Genomic DNA, 21546 nt, shown 5'->3' with positions numbered 1-21546 from the left:
TTTAGACAGATCGGGAGTAGTAATCGTATGTCCATATTCAAATCGGAGTTTGTAGACGCAGAAATGACAACTGTAGACGGAGGGAGTCTGACAGATGTTGCGCAATCTGATGAGGGCACAAACTCATCTGTAATCTGTTCCAGTGACATCGGAAATGGACGTACCTACCACTGGGCTTTAACAAGACGTGTCTGAGAATATCAAGCAAGAGCTTCACTTTCGTAATAAATTATTTTGCTTGAGAGACGCTCTTATTCAGTAAGAATTTTTGCGTGTTATCCATGTATACAGCTGGGTGACTACGGAAGTATGCTGTTCAGGGATACCACACAAACCCAGGAAGGGAATAAAAAGCCCAGCTGCTTAACCGACGCTCCACCGAACAATTCTGTGGCATGACAGACGATGCCACCCAGATGGAACAATCCAAGTTATTTACTGTGGTGGAGTCACTCGTGCAAGGCGCTCTAATGCAGATGTCTCGTGCCAAGAGCCGGCTAGTAAATGTTTTTGTTGCGCGTGACACTTAAACGTCGACAAAGTGGACGTTAAAAACGCAGAACTGTTAGGCAACACGAAAAACTCAAACGAACCCAAACAGTAACTGGCTTTCTTTTAACAAAGCGGAATAAATTGCGAAAAGTGCTTAGGACAAACAACAAACCTTTCAAGTGATGATGATAAATGAATTCTTCCCGCAGGAGAAGGTAATATTACCGTGGAAATCCAGCAGAACTGATGGAAGACACAGGGCTAATACTGGGCTGAGTGAGTCACTTACAGAAACACAAAGGGGTTCTGGGAACCTTTGGCATTTCTTTGCAGAGATGCATGCGTTGCGAACATAAATAAAAAAAAACTGTTGACAACAGTAGCTATGGGTTGGAGGCTGCAGGAGATAAAGTGTCTCCTCTGGCGGACGCGTGCCAGCAGTGAGGCGTTAAGAAGAGGCCATTCTGAGTCGGAATTCCTAAGGGATAGGATCAAGCGTTAGCCATCCTCTCCTCAGCTGACAGAGCAGGGGTGTGTACGTGGTAAAGATGTGTGTTAATGAGTGGGGGAAAATGGAAAAATGCCAGCAGCAAAGTTACAGTTTCACGCGGTTGTTTGTGTTGTCCACAACATGGTCATAGAAGGAGGGAACCCCCTTAAACATACATCCATAGACATAGTAATTGATAAGGCACATGTAGATGAGGTATACTTCATTTCTGAGAGAACTGCAAAGGAAGGATTTTTACCAGTACTCAAATTTCAGCATCCTTGTTGTATAATTTTAATTTTGCCCACTCACTCTTTTTCAGACCTGTTTCAGAGAATATCTATAGATTCTCTATAGATCTATAGACTATAGATTTAAATATAACTCTGAATGTAGTCCATACGGTCTGGAATTAAATGAGAATGTAGCAATTACAAGAGAAAAAGGTCTAACTTTCACATATTATGCTTGTCTGACCAACCAAAACCCCCCAGAAAGGCATTTTCCACAGCTCATATCTTCTGCACAGTAATGCTTTATTTAAACTATACATGCCATGTTAAAAAATCAGCAAAATAATAAACCCAAATGACAATGAATTTAATTATTTACACATTCACAGTACAAGTTTTCAACATATCTACACATTAAAATACTTTTGTAAAACACACAACTGTGATTCAGCCACAGATTTGCATGGCAAGTTATTAAAGACGAAAGGTTATTTCTGGTTTGTTCACACTCAAAACATTGTGTGACCCAAAAGCTTGAGAAAGTCAAACTGGAATATAAAGACTGAATTCTCTTTGCAATATACAAGGCAGATCCAGCCATATGGACAGTTCTCACTGTGTTCAAAAACAGTTATTAGCAGGTGGAGATGAATAGATAATTATTTGTGTATACACATTGCCTGTAAACAAAATATAACATACAATACAACATACAGGCAACCTCTTAGACTCAGCATCTTGGAAGTACAAAATGCTGTGATTTTGGAATAGCCTTGATGTACAGTCTGAGAACTATATGTGTGTAGTGTAACTGGTTTGTTGTGATTTTGCATTTAAAAGTTCTCAAATGAAAACGAGGTTGAAGGTCTGAAGGCATTCTTTCTCTTGCAATAATATAGTTGTATGGATGCCCATTCAAAACCATCAGCTAGACGACTGAATTAAAACTATAATCATGTCAAATTTTCATCAAGCCATTCTTTTAAAAAGTGGACATTTTACATTTACAAATGTAGTGCTTGATTAGTTGAATGATTAGTTATTTCAGCAATTTCATGTACAAAAACCCAGGATTTAACACTTTGTCCATCACTGTACATTTGTGGCGTGGCACATCGGTACTGCAAAATGGCACCTGGATGAGGTGATCAAATTTGTTGAGAGTGAAAAGCGTGTATGTGAGACCTGTTCCTCTGGCTCGGTCATACCATGCCCTGGAATGGAATGTTTATCACCAAGTCAGCTCTACATTCCAACAACTGTGGTTTTGGGGACTTTGGTTTTTTCCCCACATCCCTCCTTCAGCTTCTCACTGCTTTATGTCCAGGGAGTCTGCATTGAATATTTAATGCTCAAAGACTTGACATTTGCAGTATTTACCACCATTCGTTGGATAAGGCACGTGATTCAGATTCAGGTAAACTTATTTCAAAAAAGAAAAGAAAACTACATATTTATATGTACTCAATACACTGTCATTACCAGCATGACTTTTCAGGAAACATTTGTTAAATCATTTTTTAAGCAATTGTACAATTATCTTTCAAGAGTGGAAAGTTGGTGGACAGACATTGAAACAGTTGTTTGAAAGCCAGCAACATTTTCCTTCCAGGGGAATCTTTGCTAAATGAGCTACGTTTTTAGTTCCCAGAATATAAGAAATAAATATTGATGGACTCAAGCTCTGGCATATCAAAGCATGCCACATGAGGCTCTCTAAACCTGAGCTCCTGTCCCAAGCCTGCAGGCATGCAGTCTAGATTCTTGTTTTGGGGCTAAAACTGAGAATTAATCCCCTCAGTAATCAAACTCACTGTTCTATGGAGTCTGGACAGTCCCATGCACGGTCAACACCAGGCAATAGTGCAAGACTAAGAGGTACCCTTTCCTTCCACAGGTCAACCTCAATGACTGTACATGACAATCCACTCAACCAGCTCAGTGATGTGGCACATTTTTGGGAACCGCAATGGCCACCTGACAAGGCAACTAGAGCAACAAGCAAGTGATGCTTGTGGAGTTAAAAACACATCAGCCACTTTACTCCCCATTTGAATAAACAGCAGCAAATATATGTAGTAATATTCCGAAGGCTGAGTCAAAATTGTAGTCCAGGTAGGCACACAGGACATAGCTCATGTTCAGTCACAACCTAAGATTAATTTCTCTAAAAACCACAAAAACGCAATTTCAATGTAAAGTTATTTGTTTGATGTTTGTTCATATGTGGCTGCATTTCACATGGACCCAGTGTCCATCTGGGACAGACTTTCTGCTTCAAACACATCTAACTATATCTCTGCTACAGTTGGCTCGATGTGTTTCTCTTTTTAAAACAAGGCCATGTGGCTGTAACTCAACACATGGCATTCTACCTTTGAAGTCTGATATGTGTCTGTATCTGTATGTACATATATATTTTTCAAATTGTTGAATGCATACATGTTTTACTTGTTGTGTTCACATTTGCTGGGAAGAAGATGCTCAGTGGCAGTAGATAATGGAACCTATTTTTCAAGTATTCTTGGGCAGGAACTCCCCAGTGCCCAAAATGTGCAGTGGAAGCACAGCCTGAGCAGTCTGCAATCCTTGGGCTCCCATTTAACTGATCCTGGAACAGCACGCTCCCAGAGGGAGGGAGAGAACCACCCCATTGGCCTTCAGCTCAAGTTGAGAAAAAAAGGAAGTGAAAACACAATGGCACCTGCAGTAGCTCCCTTCTTTGGCTACATGTAATTCCCCCCCGTCACAGCACAAGGGACCATCTCCCATTGCGATGTCCATGAGACTTGCCCCTTGGGCCTCGATCATATTGGTTGACATTTGTTTGATTTATAGAGTGGGAGAAACAAAAATGACCATCCAGTGATCCTTCAGTAGCTGAATTTGTTCACAACCCTGATTTGCGTGGTCTGCGGAACAAACCCACTGGGTTTTGGGGGAACGTCTGGCTTTACCGAGGGTATCCTCTTCACTCCTGTACGAGGCAGGGAGCCCTGCCCACTGTAGCTGCTCTGCCTGGACAGTGAGGGCTGGGGATGCATGCCTTGGGGTGTCGCGTGGGAGTCCATTCTGGAGGGAGGTGTGGGGGGCATGTAACCTCCCCTGCTTATGCTGGGCTGCCGTGCTACGGCAACAGTGTTCGCCGAGTTGGCGCTTTTGGGGAGGGCTGATATGGAATGTCTCTGTGAGCTTCTGTGGTAGCCCCTCTGTCTCTCTAATGTGTCCATCTGCCCTGGGGGTGTGGCTGGGGTGGTAGGAACATCCACCCATTTGTTGGGGCTGTTTCTGAGCAGGGAGGAAGAGGGGGAGTACAATGATGCCTCTCTGCTGGGCACTTTGGGCGGCACCTCCGCCATTCCCGCCATGTGGTCCGCCATAATGTTCTGCCGCAGGTTGGATGCATCAGTAAGGATGGCTTTTGGGCCCCCAGCACTTCCACCACCATCATTAAGATGCTTCAGGAGGTCGTTTAAGGTGTTTCTGGCAACCACTGACCGCCGGTGTTCTTTCCTGCCCGCCTTTGTGCTGGCAGGTGGCACTACATTATGGACCTTCCTCTCGGGGTAGAGCTCATCGGCATCACTGGAGATGGAGTCCCGGTATTCATGGGTGGCATTGGGGAGGACGACGGCACTTGGGATGTGGGCGTGGCCCAGGAGAAAGTGTGGGGGCGAGCTGGAGGAGAAGAAATGCGGACTTTTGGGCGGGGACTCATGGTGGGATGCGTTGATGTTGACCTTCTCCCACTGGTTCCGAAAGGGCTGCAGGCTTTTCTGCTGCAGGACTGGTGTGGACTCTGGAGTGGGCAGAGCTGCCAGCTCAGGCGGCTGACATTGTCCACTAAGCATCATGGTCTTGGTGTCCTTGCTGGGCCCCAAGTCTTTCCCATTGCTCAGTAGGTTGGTGTAGAGCTTAGATGTCTCCATGCTTGCTTGGTACTCTTTAACTGGGCTGTCAAACAGCCCATTAAGCTTGGCAAAGCTGCCGGTGGAACCTGTACACGACTGCCCAGACTCACCGTCCTTGTGGATCCTCCTCGGCTTCCGCAGAAAGGCTTCGCGGTAGCAGTAGACTGCCATCCCTGCGATTGTGGAGCCCAGCAGGAAGGCGGCCAGCACGCAGGTGATCAGGACATTCGTGTGGACCATCTGATTGGAGTCGCCTGACTGGACCTCCCACACACCTGGGCAGACAATGTGAGAGTTCTGACATCAGCATCATGGCTCAGAGCTTGCCTTTCCAGACACACACACACACACACACACACACACACACACACACACACACTCTCCTTAACTTTGATATTATGTATTATATTCCGTACCTTGTTCTTTTGTCATTTGTGAAGGCATTTTCTGTAAATTACAAAGGGGTGCACACAGCATATGACACCTCTGACACAGGGCAATATGATGAGATTTTTAGATAGGGGCATGCTAGATTCACGTCAGGATCAGGAATTTGCATTTATATTCTGATAATTTCCTGAGGTGATGCAGGCCCACAGGAAAATGTAGCACTTCTAGAGGGCATTTAATTATAGCACAAGATCTATAACAGCTTCTATAGATTTATACAGATCTATAACAGTGATTGCTCCTTTAGAGCAGATTATATTGTTAAAAATGATTTTCAAGTCCATTCAGGTAGCTGCAAAAGACTGAAAACAATATCTCAAAGGCTAAACTTCTTGTGTACATTCTAATAATCTGTGCCTGTGCCAGTTTTTGGTAACTACTTTCTTAAGTAACTGCATACACCATTCATACTGATAAAGACAATTGCTATGTGTATTTTCAGCTAACACACAATTTAAAAAATACTTTCTTTAGTTTCTTCCCTGTGTAGTATGGAGAGCAAGTACAGAAATGTAGATGTTAGCAGATTTAGCAACATTACATATATTGATCAGAACTGGATTAAGGGTCAGGTGTACAGCCTATTGAGTGAGGGCAATTCAAGGTTTAATATTTGTTATTGACCACAGGTATTTTAAAGAGTTAGTCATCTAGCCATGCACTACCCAATGTGCTAAAACAAGAGTACTTAGAGTGGGTAGTGTTAACGGAAATGACTGTGGGGAAACCCGGGGTAAGCAATGATTCCCGGCAGTGAGTAAAGCAAGGGATAAACGGGGTAAAACATACTTCATTTTGTAAAGTAACATGAGTTAAGATGGAAACAGCACATATGTCAGAACAAAACTATGAACATACAAAGATGGGATCAAACAAGAAATCAAAAACACACATAAACAATAAAATAAACAATAAAAACAGTCACTGCAATATTAACTGATGGAGATCCTGCATAGCTGCCTGCAAACTGTGTTACCCTTAAAGGTGGGTAGGTGGGGGGTCCCTATTACTTGAAATAACACCCCATTATACATTTGGATTATTTCTGTGCAAGACATCATTCAAGGAAAAATGGTACAACTGAAAAAAGCATGGATAACATAAATGAAAACCATGAGAAATAAAGCCAAAGATGTACAATCCCAAGCTCAAATGTTCACAAACAACACTTTTTGGCTGCTCTGTGACTGTTCTGATATAGGCTGTTAATGGTGGGAGCTGGCAACATGTTGTTTATTTATTTATTTATTCTTACATTTCATTAAATTAATTTTTGGCTGTATTTTTACAAATGATTAGTTACATTTCCCTTTACACTGCAAACAGGAATCTGTTTCTGGTGGAATGTTCCTTTTGCCTGCCCTGCATGACGCAGCCTGGTGGATGCAGTAGTAGCACCCCAGGTTCTGGCTTACTGTCAAAGGACTTGCTAATGGCAGCTATTATTCCATTCTTCACTATAGAGATTCCCTGTGCTGGGCTTACCCTGAGGGCCACCAGGTAATGACTCAAAAGAATGGGATGTGGTGGGGTCGTCTCGGAGCACAAATTTCCTTGAACCAAAGAGTTCAGGTTTCAGGGCGGCAATGATTTGGGGTGACTCTATGTGGCCAGACGCCACCGTTGTGACTGATGTTGATGACAACTCCATGGCTGTGGTGACAAACAAATAGTTAAACCAATGGCAAAAACAGCTAACAAAGCAGAGTTAACAACCATTGTTAGCAGTGGGCAATCAGTGGAAGCTGGTTAGTTTGAGACTCATTTTTTACTCAGCACAAAATAAAATGGCAGTGTTTTAAAAGAAAATTAACTGAGGCCCTACAATCATGTGTATGCAAAATTGTTGACAACAGAAAAAAATGGGTCTTAATGGCACTGAAATACAACACGAATATCAAATCTCATGAATGTCTACCTTAAAAAAAATTCTGAAATTTGAATGATACCAATTCCAACATTTGCAATACTTACCATTATTGTTTAGACAACACAATTAGTAAGGGAAAAGGATGGGTATTATAGCCTATTTATAGACTTTGTAAACACAGTGGGGATGCGGCAAGGAGAGACTGAGCATGATAGGTTGTCACGCATGGTATGGAAATGTAGATCTGGTCATTCAGAAGCGAAATGATTAGCATTCTGATTGAATGCCACGAAAACTTGTCTCTTAGGTTTGTCTTGTGTCGAATAGGGGATGGAGGGGAGCTTGTTAATATGGTGGATGAATGGAGTGAACTGATGAGAGTTGAAATGTGCTGAACTCAAGGAAGGAAGGAAATTTATTTAAAAAGTAAAAAAAACTAACCAGATGTTGGTTCGCCAAATGATTTGTAATCTGGCGTAGATGCAGTGGCCAAAAATTCTACAGGAATTAAAGGAACAAGCAATCAGTGTAAAATAATAATAAAAAACAACAAAATTAAAGAAGCTTGCAAACTAGAGTTCCAGCTCAAAAATCTTTACAAAAAGGAAACTGGTCCTGGAAAAAGACATGCTCTTTTCTCAGAACCCAGCAGGTAACACTGGGATGAAAAAAAGTAGATTTAATTAGCTGCTGAAGCTTTGTGAATCTCTTGTGGCAGCAACGTGTGTCATGTGTTTGTGCCATGGGTGTCACTAGTAGGACATGGTCATGAGTGTGCTTGTGAAGGCTTCAAAGGTGTATGGTGCTAGTGTACCACTGTGCTCTCATGGTGTTACCGCAAATGTGGCATGCCTGCCAATCTCATACCGTGACAGTCACCCAGCTGCGCGGTGTTGCCGTATTCCACATCCTGTTCATATCCAGAGCTGTGCAATGGAAAGTAAAGAGTTTAATGGGAGAGCGAACAAAAACCCACAAGTGCATTCACAGGTACTCAGGATATGCTGGTTTGCAAAATCTGTAATTCTGTAGTGTGGTGAGAATAATCTATGAAACAAGACAGTAGGAGGGAGTTGGTGTTTACATCTGGCCTGGTGGGATCTTCTCACAGGATCCATGTGGCATCCATCCGCAGTAGGGGTCACGTGATGCAATGCAGGACCTGCATTCGATGAGATTTTTGTCATTCCTTTATCTGGATACCTCATGCAGCTCTTTTTACATGCCAACCAATGATACAGCTGGCCGTATAAGTTTTACACCCAAAATGTTCTTTAAAAAAGACCCGAGAAACTGATTGGTGGAATAAAGCCCTCTGTATGCCTCTGGGTGTTGCCCCCCCAGACTTTTAACGCTGAAGGCAAGGAAGTTGGGACTCACTTGTGGCAGGAAGTGTGGCGTTCACAGCGGCTGATGGGCAGCCGGACCACACAGCTGGAGAAGGCCACATACAAGGCATGCATCTCTTTGTCCAGATGCAGGGACAGGATGCGCTGGTCCTCCTCACTGTTGGAGATGCACCTAAAACCAAGGACCAAGAATCAAGAGAACCAGTCAGATCAGGCGTGCTAAGTTGTCCTGTTGTTCTTCTGACCTGGGCTTTCCTATCGGTTGTTCCCAGAATGTTTTACATTTTACGAGCACCACAATAGGATGTAAGCACAGACCACCAAAATGTTTTTTTTTTCTCAGACACACAAGGCAGCAGCGAAGCCATGGCTGCGAAAGCCACAGCAAGCAAATGGGGTTGTCCACATACTTGGCCTGGTTGAAGACGTGAATCTCCTCCAGCAGGACACTGTCTTTCAGGGAGGCTGTGGACGTCTTGGCCAGGACCTTGAGCACCACACCAGCTTCTGAGCCAATAAAAATCACTGTGTAATTCCGGTAGGGACCAGCAGAATCATCTACTGCTATGGCTGTCAGCCTGTACCTACAGAGGGACAAAACTCACTTAATTTGATTCTGTGACAGCAATAAAGATAATTTTGAGAGTTTCTGTCACCCTGCCAGAATAATTAGGGGAGATCTCTGGACCTTCCCCAAGGAAGGGTGATACCGTACCGCACATGGGTCTTTGTGAACCAGGGCTCATCACGGAGAGATGGCACAGCGGCATCCATTAGGGGGTGGGACTTGATGAAAAGGAGAGTCTCGTCTGGGAAATCAATGGAGGTTTTGTAACCTCCTGCCAGGCCAGGCCCTGCACAGCAACCAGGTCTGAAAAACCCCAGAGGGATGTATTATTTAAGGAGACCAGAGAGGGTTTCTCATGGGGATAGAGGAGGCTTCAGGGTTAGCTGCTTATTAGGAGAGATAACAGAGATGCTAACAAAATACCACAGCATCCACCAGGCAAGGACAGATACACAGCAAGTCTTGAGATTACCCATTAATTATTCACCCCAAAACATCTGACAAATTATCTTGCGCTGTAGCAGATGTCTACCTGGGGCTTGGCAATCTGTCTTCTGGAAAAGCCGTCCAGACAGAATCTGGCGTTTTCTGCTCTTTGAAACGACCCCGGAACACGTTTTCCATGTCTGCCATTGAAAATGCACAGACCGCTGACCCTGGGATGCTGTGGTGAAAAGAACAAGGAGATGTTCATTGAGCATTTCAGACAAAACAAGCCTGTGTGGTCATGATCACTGAGATGAAAGAGTGAATGCAATTTGTTCCTACCTATTCAGCTGTGTGGTGAACACTGCGACCACGGTGGGGACTCCGTTGATTTCGACAATGTCTGTGACAGACTGCAGGACATTGAAGTAGAAGAAGGATTCCCCAGGCACAGAGCAGTTAAGCCGGGCCTTCATAAATGAGGTCCAGTGCTTTTCCAGAACTCTCTGAGACCCGCCCACATCATTCTTGCATATGCGTGCCACTCGGGAATACACAGCCTGGGAGACAGGATGAAACAAAGTGGGTGGGTGGAAGGGTCAGTACTACAAAAAAAACCTCTTCCACTGTTCAGAATAATGCATTGTGCAGTGAAGTCTTTCCTGCTTTTGGACCAAAGGAGCCACTTATAATCTCGATCTGCAAATAGGCCGAGACCAGGCTGAGACCCTTGTTTCACTGACAGACCCGCAAGATCAAACCATGCTAATAAGCAAATGCCTTGTGCTCACAGTACCCACCTCACTACTTCTGAAAACAGAATGAAAATGTGGGGAAAAAAGATTTTGAGGAACCTAGAATTCTAGTGGTCTGAAGTCTTTAAATTAACCATGAGGTACCAACTTAATAATTCACCACTGCAAATCTCTAGCATTGAGCAGGTATCATTTCCTGCATTAGTGAGACTGAAATATTTATGGACTTGCGGTTAATGGAAAGTGCTTAAAACTGGCCTGGAAATCCACACTGTGTTGTTAAATTTTGACCTGAACCTCAGGAAGCAGAATGCATACTAACGCCTCAAGGGAGCCGTCAATGACCACAGAACGTAGACCGAAAGAAAGATGTGTAGCAGACATATAAAGCAGCTATTTATCTTTTTCGATGGCAATAAAATCAAACAAATTTGTGCCCATTACTGTAATGTGTGTTGTTGATTTTTTTCTAGTGTTGGTGTTCTTTGAGAACCCACCTTTCCCAGGCTGTTGTATTCAGCTGCTATTTCCCTGAAGAAGAAGTACACATAATTCCCATAGTTCACTGCATGCAGGAAGTGGGGTTCTGAAATACAGGGTATGGCATTGTTAGTACTGCCTTTGCAATATTATTCACACAATGATTCAGACATATCCTTGAGAGTGTAAATGAGAACATTGTGTTACAATATCAAAGTATTCGTTTATATCCTGGAGGCATTCAGGTCTTAGTGCTTAATGCACTAAAATGGTTAAACAAGGTGAGCAAAGACTATCATAAGAACAGAAACTGATAAACTATAATAAAACCAAACTATAAAATCTCAACACAGTCTAGACTGAACATAGGCTGAACACACAACATCCAAGACTAACGTGGGTGAAATCTCCTTACTGCTAATACAAGATAAGGCTGCAAGAAACCCTCTCACCTTTCAGCCACTTGGAGTCATACTTGATGGTTCTCAGGGCAGAGCCGTCTCCCATACTGCGATAGATGACGGCATCGCTGGCCAAGAAGTCAGCCACTGTAGCTGAGTATAGCTTCCCATCTGAAACCAAGGGATGGAAAATGAGGTCGGCATTTTATTCACGCTTGATGACAAAAACAACATTTATTTTTGGGATGACAACAGGCTTTCATTAAAATAACAAAACACGTGCATGCACTGTGCCACATCAAGGGTCCTGGTGGACACCACAGCACACCTCTCATTGTAGTAAGAGGTATGATTATGATTGATAACGCCTCTGAGCAAACTTGGCTCTCACAAAAGCATCACAGTTTCATCCCAACCCCCATGCCCCCACTTGAAGAAGCCACTCATCATTCTTATTTGGAGTTGTTCATACCTGCAAAGAGGGCAACATTGGTCTGCTTGGCATCAAATGGGCACCGAGCCAAGCCACTAATTTCCTCCCCATCAAACTCCAGGTTATCTAACTGAATATTAAAAACAAATGGGCACATTACTGTTATTATTACTGACACACACACAAGCAGTTGTTCCAAGTGTACACAGACACAACTCCAGAAATATTCCTTCAGAACCCCTCCTCCCCCATTTCTTCATCAAGCGCACAGCAGACATTTATCTTGCCACTGGTGTTCAGTTAGAAAAAAAAAACAATCAACCATGAAAATGCAGGAGCAAGACTCCACAGAAACGTACCCGGTAGAATCTGCACATGGGGTTAAATCCGTTTGTGCCACAGATGAAAATCAGATCATCGTTTCTGGGTACCAACACTTTAATGAAATTATGGCACTCATCCTTTGAAAGGAGGGAGAAAGCAAGAGAGAAATACATTATCAGACTGCCTGGTAAATTATTTTTAAGAAAACATCTCTTTTCTCTGAAAAACAGAACAAGACAGAACATGACAGCACTTGTGAAGCTTACCCTGTGTTTTCCCTTCATCGCACATGTTTCCCTGTCTGCTAGGCCAGACCTCCATGTCAGTTTCTGCAGTTGGAGAGGAGGAAAAAGGTGCTAGAACACACTGCCTATATTTCCAGTGTAGTATTTCCAGTGTTTTATTTATGAGCTCTTAAAACTTTTGGTTCAGCATTTTTCTGCCCTTTAAACCTGTTTTTATTGTTGAAATGAAAGTACCATGACCACAGCAGCCATATCAACAAAACAAAAAACCAAAATGAAATAATTTAAATATTTACAGAACAAGTGAGTGATTTAATGACATACATTGTAAACTACACTGCTCTTCCAACCTGGAAACATTAGACATGCCTTTGTAGGTGTACAGAAGACCCAACTTAAAAATATCCAACTAATGAATGATGACAGTTGTAAGTAGGATACCACTACAATTCCCAACACAGAAGTGATAAACAACTGATACGGACATATTTTGGTTAAAGAGGTTTAGGACATGATGGAAGAGCATGGATATTAGTTGTAGGAGTTTTAAATGCATGAGCAATAAGACATTTTTAACTGAAAAATACATTACACACATCTGTGACATTGACCTTTCACCTTGAGACTGGTAGTGGATAGGATTTGTGTCAATTAAACTATGCAAAAACCATTGAGATTGGACTGCAATCAAAAAAACCCTCACGAGCCCTTGTGATCTTTGACCCTTGTGACCTAAAAATTGAGTGGGTTCTTGAAAATAGTGAGGGCAACATGTCATGTAGATTTAGCGGCACTCCTTCCATGGAACCAAGGAGGAGCAGTGGGAGAGGTTTAGATTTTGTCAGCAGGAACTGCTCTAGTGAAAATGAGCTGTGGAAAATCAACTGAGGAAGAAATTAGCAAGTTGTTGGAGGGTTACAACAGTCGAATTAATTCAAAGGCATTAAATGAAGCATGAAAAAGGCATGGGGAGAAAGGAGTTATGTTTAAAGTGGTAAAAGACAGTCAGTCTTTGAATATATAGTAATGAGACCATACTCCTAGGAAACCCAAACAAAAGGGGCCATTGAGGTGAGTAGCAAGAAAACCCAGATCAGCAGAAGGGATCCAGAGGGATCTACACAATCACAATAATCAGTGTGATGTGATATACAAGAGAGTTTGAGACCGAGATCACAAAAGAAGCCCAGGAGAGAGTAGGAGATTCCAACGTAGATGGAAGAGCTGTGAGGAAGGGATCGCAATAAGCAGAGATGTCATTTTTCCGGATTAATCTGGAATTCCGGATATTCCGACCTGAAAATGTGACCCACGTGAATCATGCAGATCCGTAAAAAAAAAAAAAAAAAAAAAAAGAAATATTGGGGTATGAGCTGCTAGGCTACATATAGAGGTTATGCATGTGACGTCACATTAGGCGGAGTCACAGCGGGAACATGTTGTACATGAAAGGGAATGATATTTTTAACGTTAAATCGCTGTTTCAAAGCTAAAACTAGCTAGAATCTAGTTTTCTAATTGCACTGGTTTTAGCATATGTGCTAAATGGCTAATCGCACCAGTGTGACCATACGCGCAAAAGGGGTAAAGGTTTCTACAAAATATGTTAAAATTTTGTTTATTATTAGCAGAGGTGGACACCCCAGCTTCAGAAAGTAAAAGTCCTGCCACATATTTGTTATTTGAGGCCTTCTTTTGAAAAGTTGCATGTTGCGTGTTGCTTCTGCTAAGTTAATATAAAATATTAAAAATATTTAAAAAAAAAAAAAGATTTTTTTTTTCAAATTAATTCTTGTCATGGGTCATACCTTACCATCCATATGCTATAGTAGATCCGCTAAGCACTATGGAGCAAACTTGTGGCCCTAGTAGATTTCTGGAAAAGGTATGAAATGTCACTGTGTGTGGTGGTGTGTGTGTGTGTGGTGGTGGTGTGTGTGTGTGTGGGAAGGGGGGGGGGGGGGGGGGTGGAGATGCAGCCACACCGTGCTCTGCGCTCTGGATATTTTCCTGCTTTTTTGTCCTTTGCCAATCACATGCCTGAATAAGGGATTTTTCTTAGGGGGACTAAGGGGACCTAAAGCAAGATGCACATTTATGTCCCCTGGAATGTCAGCGGTGTGTTTTGTCCACCTACTCTGTAGTTTGAGGATTAGCATTCTGCATTTTTAGTTATCTGTCATCTGTGATCCCATTTTGTTTTTAATCAATTTCATGATGCCATATTAATTCACGAAATAACCAAAGCAAACCAAAGCAACAACTTACCCTGTATGGGATTATTTCATTTCTGTAGGTCTCTCGCAGGCTCACTAAGTACACCTGGTCTCTGTAAAAACAAGGAACACAAGTGCATCAATTTGAGTTTCCCACTGTGACACAAACCATTCCTTTTAAATAATGGCCAAGAAGTAAAATCTCTGTAACCTGTCTCATGGCATGAATCGCCCCTAGAATCGATATACTGCCCGTACATATTATTGCACAGCTGTTCTCGGATCCAATACAATTATGAGCTCCTGTAATGATTTACCTTCCAGCGATGAAGAGTGTGTCTTGGATTTTTGTCATCAGCTGAAAGTCCAGTCTGTGCTGAGATTCATTGCCTGAGGGACGGCCACGGAATACTGGGTACTGCCGGGAGTCTGCAGGGGGGAGATGAGAGATGAGAGGAGATGTAAATGTAAATGAAAGACTGCCTTATTTGGGATTACAGAGCCATAGAGTCGATGGGGAGTATTAACTGACTGTATGCACTCTGTGTATAACAGCTTTCCCCTGGTAATGCAATGAATAAAGAATGCAGTGCTGACACTCAGTGCTTCCATTAACTGTGTCAGCAAATCTTTTTTCTCACCATACGTCAAAGCAAAGAAAAAAACAACATTTAGACTGCTTGATCCCCGGGCTGACAAAAGATTGTGGGTTTGCTTTGGAACTCATCCACTGCCAAGTTATTCATTCTTTGAACCAGAATTGGAAAATAGAGCAGTGATTGGCTGCTGTCTTACAGATAGACAGAGCAGACCCCCCAACCCACTCCCTAAGAGAAGCACACATGAGAAATTTTAGCAGGTGCTCCGTTTTGAGTCTTTTTTGTTTTCAAACCAAGGCTCTCTAAAATATGAGCAAATTACTTGACTAAGTTTGATGAGTTGGCTGAAGTTATGATAAGGATTGTGACTCACAATGGTGGTCCACAGAGTCCAGGGGAGTGCTGTCCTCTGGGAAGCTGATTGCATGTGTGCAGAGGCAAGAGGTGGCCAGAAGCAGCAAGACAAGGAGATGTCCTCTCGGGCCCATGGCTGACACAGAGAGTTGTCACTTCCTGTCTTCACAGACCAGTGGACCTTATCTACAAAAGGTAGAATAGAAGCTCCAGTGGTGAGCTCTGGGCTTTCTCAACATCTCCTCTCCTCTCCTGTCCTCTCCTTCCCCATCTCTCATGCAGGTCTCTACACAGTTTCCCACATGCCAATGGCTGCTCTGAAGATAATCCCCCACCACTGACAGCTAATTATCATTTACCCTCGCTGCTTTCTTTTGCTGACACATGCTAATTTCGTGCTGAGCTTTCAGTGTCAGTAATGGGTGACTGTCTATTGTTACATCTGCTGCAACCTGAAATGTTAAAAAACCCAGGTCAGTGGGGGTACCGTGGAAAGAAGCTACATGTTGGAGAAAGCACATGCTGTTTACTCCCGTTTGCTCTGTGGTAATTGCCTGGATACATGTTAAGCGTGTGTCCCTCTTGTTAACTTAGAGATGCTTTTTACAGGAATGAACAAGGCGTAAAGTACCTCCAACTCAGAGGTCTTTCTGAGGTGATGTGATGTTTTTTTTAATTATCATGCTTCAACACTGTTGTCAGCATGGGTCCTCAATGCATGACACATGACATTGTGGAGTAACAGCTGTTCAAGTCAAACCACATAAACATTTCCCGGTCAAATATTTTCATACAAACAGAGGTGGTTCGGATATAAACATTTTACAGGGAGATGACAAATGAACAGGGAAATGGATTAGCCAGAGGCGTGTGGAGGGATAAATACGGTCATACTGTATCCCTGATGAGCATATCCTCCGTGAATGACTGAGCATCGTCCATTGACAATTTTTCAATTAGTGCCTGAGCACACCTGCTCCCAGCTGCTGATAAGCAATGACAGCTGGACCGCTCAGGGTCCTTATTGACCAGAACAGAAGAAACAATGGAGATTTGGCCATGCCTGCTGAATTCCACACTGATAGCTTTTATCAGTGTAGTGGCACCTTGTTTTTGGATGTGCATCTATTGGAAGGTGGACAGTGCTTTGTGGGTCATGTGAAGCACCCAGCCATCTGGTCTTATTTGTTAAAGAATTAGCACTGCAATCATGGGTGAAATTATACATACTCATTTCATACTGAATGTGGTAGGTTCAACACACATTTTCACAAATGGGTGGTTTCTACAGCAAATTGTGTGCTTCAGTGGATGCGGTAATGAACTGATCAATACAATACAATAACTGTGTGATCTGCACCCTATCGGCACTATCTTCTGATTGCTATGAACCGCCCCTGTGACACTAATGAACAAATTGCATACACATGTGCATGGAATCTGAAGGGAACGTCATTTTGTTGTGTGTCCTACATCCCTCACCCCTGATAACTTCACCATTTGCTTCTCATCCATTTCCCATCCATTTTGAATGAGTTTGCACAATAGTGACTCACAATGCCTCAGGATCTTGAAAGGGTACACTCTTTCTCTTGTTATTGACGCACTCATTGCTCTACTCATAATTCACAAAAAGTTACAGTGAGAGCAGCATGATCCCTACTGTTATCCAATCCTGTGATCTCTCCATACAACAGTTCTATAGGGGAGGGGGTTGATCTTTAAATTGTGATTTGTTAATTATGTGCTGAGTAACCTTATGCAAAACAGTAATACAAGACTTACAAAGCGTAGACATTTAAACTTACAATCTACAGTGAACACTGTATTTTCATAAGCTTCCTTATTTTTGCCCTTCAATGTGAAGGTCTTGGCAAGTCTGGAGATGCATGCATCATGCAAGCTGTGCAACATGTCGCTACTCAGACTTAACCCTCTCACTGGCTGCAACAGAGCAAGCTTCAGTCCCTTGGAATCATATAGTTTTCCAGTGGAATAAGCTGACATATATTTACACAGAAAGGCAACTGTCACTTTCCCTTATTATCAGAACTGCATGCTGGCTGGTTTCCCTTTACCAGGTCACTACATTCTCCCGTTAACCTGCAATAAGCCCACCCCCAGTCTTACTGTCTTACTGGAGCAACAGATGCAATAAAAAGCCAGTGAGACAATAAGGCCAGTGTAATTTCAAATCTCAATATGGCTGAGGCATAACTGTCATGTTTGTGGTTGGTGTCATCCAGCCCCACTCTATGCTGTCAGAGAAAGGCTAACCCCTTTTCCATTGTCTGAACTGGAGCTATGCAGAACAGTGATGTCCTGGATTCTGTGAGTTTATCCCTCCCCCAATGTTGGTCCAAAATGGTCCAAAAAAACTGTTAAATTTGCTGTCATCAGGTTGGTGTTAGCAAAAGGAAAACCGTTTTCAGATGAATTATTGGAAAAGAAACCACAAAGCTCCACTACAATTAAATACTGAAAGTTTTATCAAAGCAGCAAGGCATGATTAATAGTTGAGAGTAATGTCCAAAGCACTCTTTAAAGGGTGCAATTGTGATGTCTACAAAGAAGAAACACACACTTGCAAGCCCTCTTCCCCAAAGGTGTATAATGCTGGTATGACACAAGAGCCCAGGTTTCCAGTTATGGACCTACACTGCAACCGCAAATCATTTGTGGTCCCAATTCTGATATTGAAAAGCAGTTATTTAGAGCTCTTCTGAGGTGCTAGATGGCAAACAGGCCATTCAGTTGGATTTGCAATATCGGTGTGTTGTCAGAGTCATTAAAGTCATCATTGCCCCTGCCCAGACAACAACTTTGATTAGACATCTGATTAGAGTGGAGCTCTGCCAACACAGTAAAATGATTACTCCGTCTCTGCTCGAATAAGAATGTTTAATCTTAAATGCTGACTAAGGGGCAAGATCCAAAGAGTCTGAACTTATTGCTGTGAAAGTTCTGGGAAGAGACTTAGTTCTGCTTGTTGCTAAATAACACTCTCATCCCCCTGTTCTCAACAACAGCAGAACGGGATAACATCTTGTAGCAGAAACGGTTGACACTTTTAATAGCTTACCCCATGCAATTGTAGCTGCAGGTGCGTGCCTTGCCAGAGTACACTGAGGCCTTGGGGTTGAACTACACAATAGGTGCCCCGTGTTCTGGGTGTTGAGTTTACGTCCTGTGCCTCTGACAATGCCAACAGTGACGTGGGGGAGTGAAATAGCTGCAGACTCCTGTTATATCGAAAGTAACGAGCACCAAGAGACCCTACACAAAGCCAGGGGTCTCTTGTGGTCAGACAGCGTGATTGACAGCTCCTACACGGTGAACAGAATAGGGGAAAGTCACTTTAGGATTGCTAAAGTGGAACATCTGGCTAATTAACAAAGGAGTAAAATGGGGAAATGGCACTTTGGAATAATAAACCTTATTAAAACTTGTACGCAGTGCATGCGTGATATTTAACGCAGTGTAAATATATTTTTAGAGCAGCAGAGAATTTCAAATTGTTTATCAGGTCTCGCACATAGCCTACCACACGCACTAAGAAAAGTGGCAACAAGAGATGCACTCGAAACTCTTCCTTTCAGAAACGACTGTATAGAACACAAAACAGTACCGTGTCGGCAACAGTGCTGTAATGGGATTGACAGTAGTCTTAAACAGCACTCAGAAAAGTTTACAGCATCGTGTATTCAGAGGATTTGCGACAGAAAAAAAAAATCGAACAAAGGCGTCAATAGCCACGACACTTTCTGCGATACAGTTTGATTACAGAGCCCACGTCAACGATTTCAAAAGTTTTTTATTCTCTAAAATTCCCCATCGCACCACACCTGTACATGCAAGCAGCGACTACGGATTTACTGTAAAGAACTACGCCGACTGCGTTCTTATGACACAGCGTCGCCCTTTACTGTCCAGATATCTTAAAAATACTTCGACAAATTCGATGAATAAGTATCAAAATCCCAACAGATTAACATCGAACCTCCTTGACATCCAAATCTGGAGGTTTAAAGGATATTACTCAGGCATACAGACAGTGCACCTTTGTTACCGTAAATCGCAGATGACCTGTCGTTGGGTAGCAGTGATTTAATTCTGCTCTTTACTCTTTAATTCTGCTCTACACTCTGAAAGTGTGTGTGCGCTCACACACACACTTTCAGATCAAGGTAAAATCCGGTTCCCTAACTTGACGTTTCCAACATTCATGATAACTAAGACTCTCTTTAGGTCCAAAAGTACGTCCCCTGTATGACATTAATACCCTGGGTGGAATTTAAACATCCCAAACGCATTTACTGTCCAAGATTTCATCCCTTCTTTTCTTTGTATCCCAGTCTCGGACTCAAAATTTAATACCAATAGGAAGAGCGCGTTTTCCAGTTGACTCGACAATCTGTCCGAAGGCCGGGATCGGGATGACCGATCAAATGGCACCACGGAAAACCTTTCTCCCTCCCTGTCTTATACCCCGACCCCCTCCAGGCGTTAACTTCAGGTTAATTCGCCTATATGTAGCTGTGGTTGCGCAAAGTGGAAACGAAAAATAACTTTATCTCCGTAGGGAAGAACAAATCCGATGTATAGAAATGGCGAATGCAAACAGCGTCCGATAGAATAAAAATAGCTTTACGAATACTATTTATGTACTTCACACGCTTGATGGGCGAGCTTCTTTCTAACCTTACAATCTTAAGCAGACTGCATCCTGATCCCCGTGTTCGCAAATGTTTTCCCTCAACGTCAAGCCGGCGTTTCCGTTGCCATTGATTCTCTCGGGTAAAAAATTAAAACACATTTTCAAACACTTGACTCACCTCATCTGAAATGGTATTTTGTATCCTCACGTACCGCCGCAAAACCAAATCGCAAACTTTTAACTTCTCAATACCAAGAGAAACGCAAACCGCTGCACGGCGAGCACTGTAACTCGACCCATTCTGATTTGGGCGACCGAGAGAGTAGCTCGCAGTCCACCAATCAGGCGGTCGCTTGGCTGCTGGCCCCTCCCCAATACCGCTCCTTGTCCTTTCTCTCCTGCTCTTTCCTTAGACGTGGTTTTTGCCTCCTTTCCCGGCTTGGCTGATTTCCCCGCTGCTGTGAGGCCCCTAAATCGTTGTGACCCGGCTTTCACCCATCCCCCCACCTGGAGCAAGCAGGCTGTAAAATCCTTAAGAGAACTGTTTTCAGAGGAGGTGGAGTATAGCAGTCGGAGGAACGACAGCCCCTCTCCACACGCCATTGTTCGAATCGCGAGCTCGCTTCAGACATTCGCTACAAATTCATAGGTCTTTTGGTATGGTTATTTTCACCCTTCGATTTCTGTAGTAATGCAGTTTTCTGAACAGCGGTCTTCTCCTACTGAATAGTAAATACCAAATAATGTCAGAATTTGTTATGCCAATTGATTCTCCATCAAAACATTTATTTTCGCATCCGAAAGAATGAATGTAATGGAATGAAAGTGATTAAGACACCCGAGTACATAGAAAAGATTTGCAACAATTTTACTCAGGTGCATTGGGCAAAGATGTGGAGACGTGCGTGCAGAGAGAAGGTCTCGGAGTCCTGCACCTGCACTCAGATAGATCCCGTTGTTTGCACAAGATTAAAAACTTGTACAAGGTGGTTAAATTCACAACACACGCCCAATTATGACTGTACACGTATTAGAGCAGCGAGTACTCCAAGGCTCAAGGGCAGTGTTAGAGATTGATCAAAGTACTGTTCCTGCAACATGTTCATGTGATTTTCTGCAGTTTCAGGTTCCACTCTGCAAGCGATCCACAAGTACACTTCAGTAAGTCTATAGCTGCGGACTCTGTGGGAAGTGATATGAGTCCGTCATCCATGTAGAAATGCCTCTCAACAAACTACCGCATGTCGGCTCCATACTTTAGCTCACCTTTCTGAGCAGCTTGCCGAAGACCAT

The 21546-nt window shown here is 43.0% G+C and overlaps 1 protein-coding gene across 1 annotated transcript; it reads right to left on the bottom strand.

The window, feature by feature from the left end:
• Positions 1-3449: 3449 nt before the first annotated feature.
• LOC118781995 (semaphorin-6D-like) lies at positions 3450-20510 on the bottom strand. Its single transcript, XM_036535188.1, has 19 exons — positions 20432-20510; positions 15616-15782; positions 14961-15072; positions 14696-14756; positions 12449-12511; positions 12218-12319; positions 11898-11988; positions 11477-11596; positions 11042-11130; positions 10132-10349; positions 9896-10027; positions 9511-9666; positions 9206-9379; positions 8827-8967; positions 8531-8608; positions 8314-8372; positions 7888-7944; positions 7062-7229; positions 3450-5401 (listed from the first exon to the last, which is right to left on the bottom strand). The coding sequence occupies exons 2-19, from the start codon at positions 15728-15730 to the stop codon at positions 4089-4091; spliced, it is 3249 nt and encodes a 1082-aa protein (XP_036391081.1). The 5' UTR covers positions 15731-15782; positions 20432-20510; the 3' UTR covers positions 3450-4088.
• Positions 20511-21546: the final 1036 nt, after the last annotated feature.

Source organism: Megalops cyprinoides, chromosome 8 (assembly GCF_013368585.1).
Source record: "Megalops cyprinoides isolate fMegCyp1 chromosome 8, fMegCyp1.pri, whole genome shotgun sequence".
Taxonomy (NCBI): Eukaryota; Metazoa; Chordata; class Actinopteri; order Elopiformes; family Megalopidae; genus Megalops; species Megalops cyprinoides.
This window is presented reverse-complemented; position numbering and strand designations above follow the sequence as displayed.

Excerpts from the sequence above, each read along its gene's own strand:
- LOC118781995 (XM_036535188.1), bottom strand. The coding sequence starts at position 15,730 with ATGGGCCCGAGAGGACATCTCCTTGTCTTGCTGCTTCTGGCCACCTCT. Across the intron at positions 12,320-12,448 it reads CGATGAAGGGAAAACACAGG|GATGAGTGCCATAATTTCAT; the intron begins GTAAGCTTCACA and ends CTCCTTTCAAAG. Across the intron at positions 9,380-9,510 it reads TTCACAAAGACCCATGTGCG|GTACAGGCTGACAGCCATAG; the intron begins GTACGGTATCAC and ends GTCCCTCTGTAG.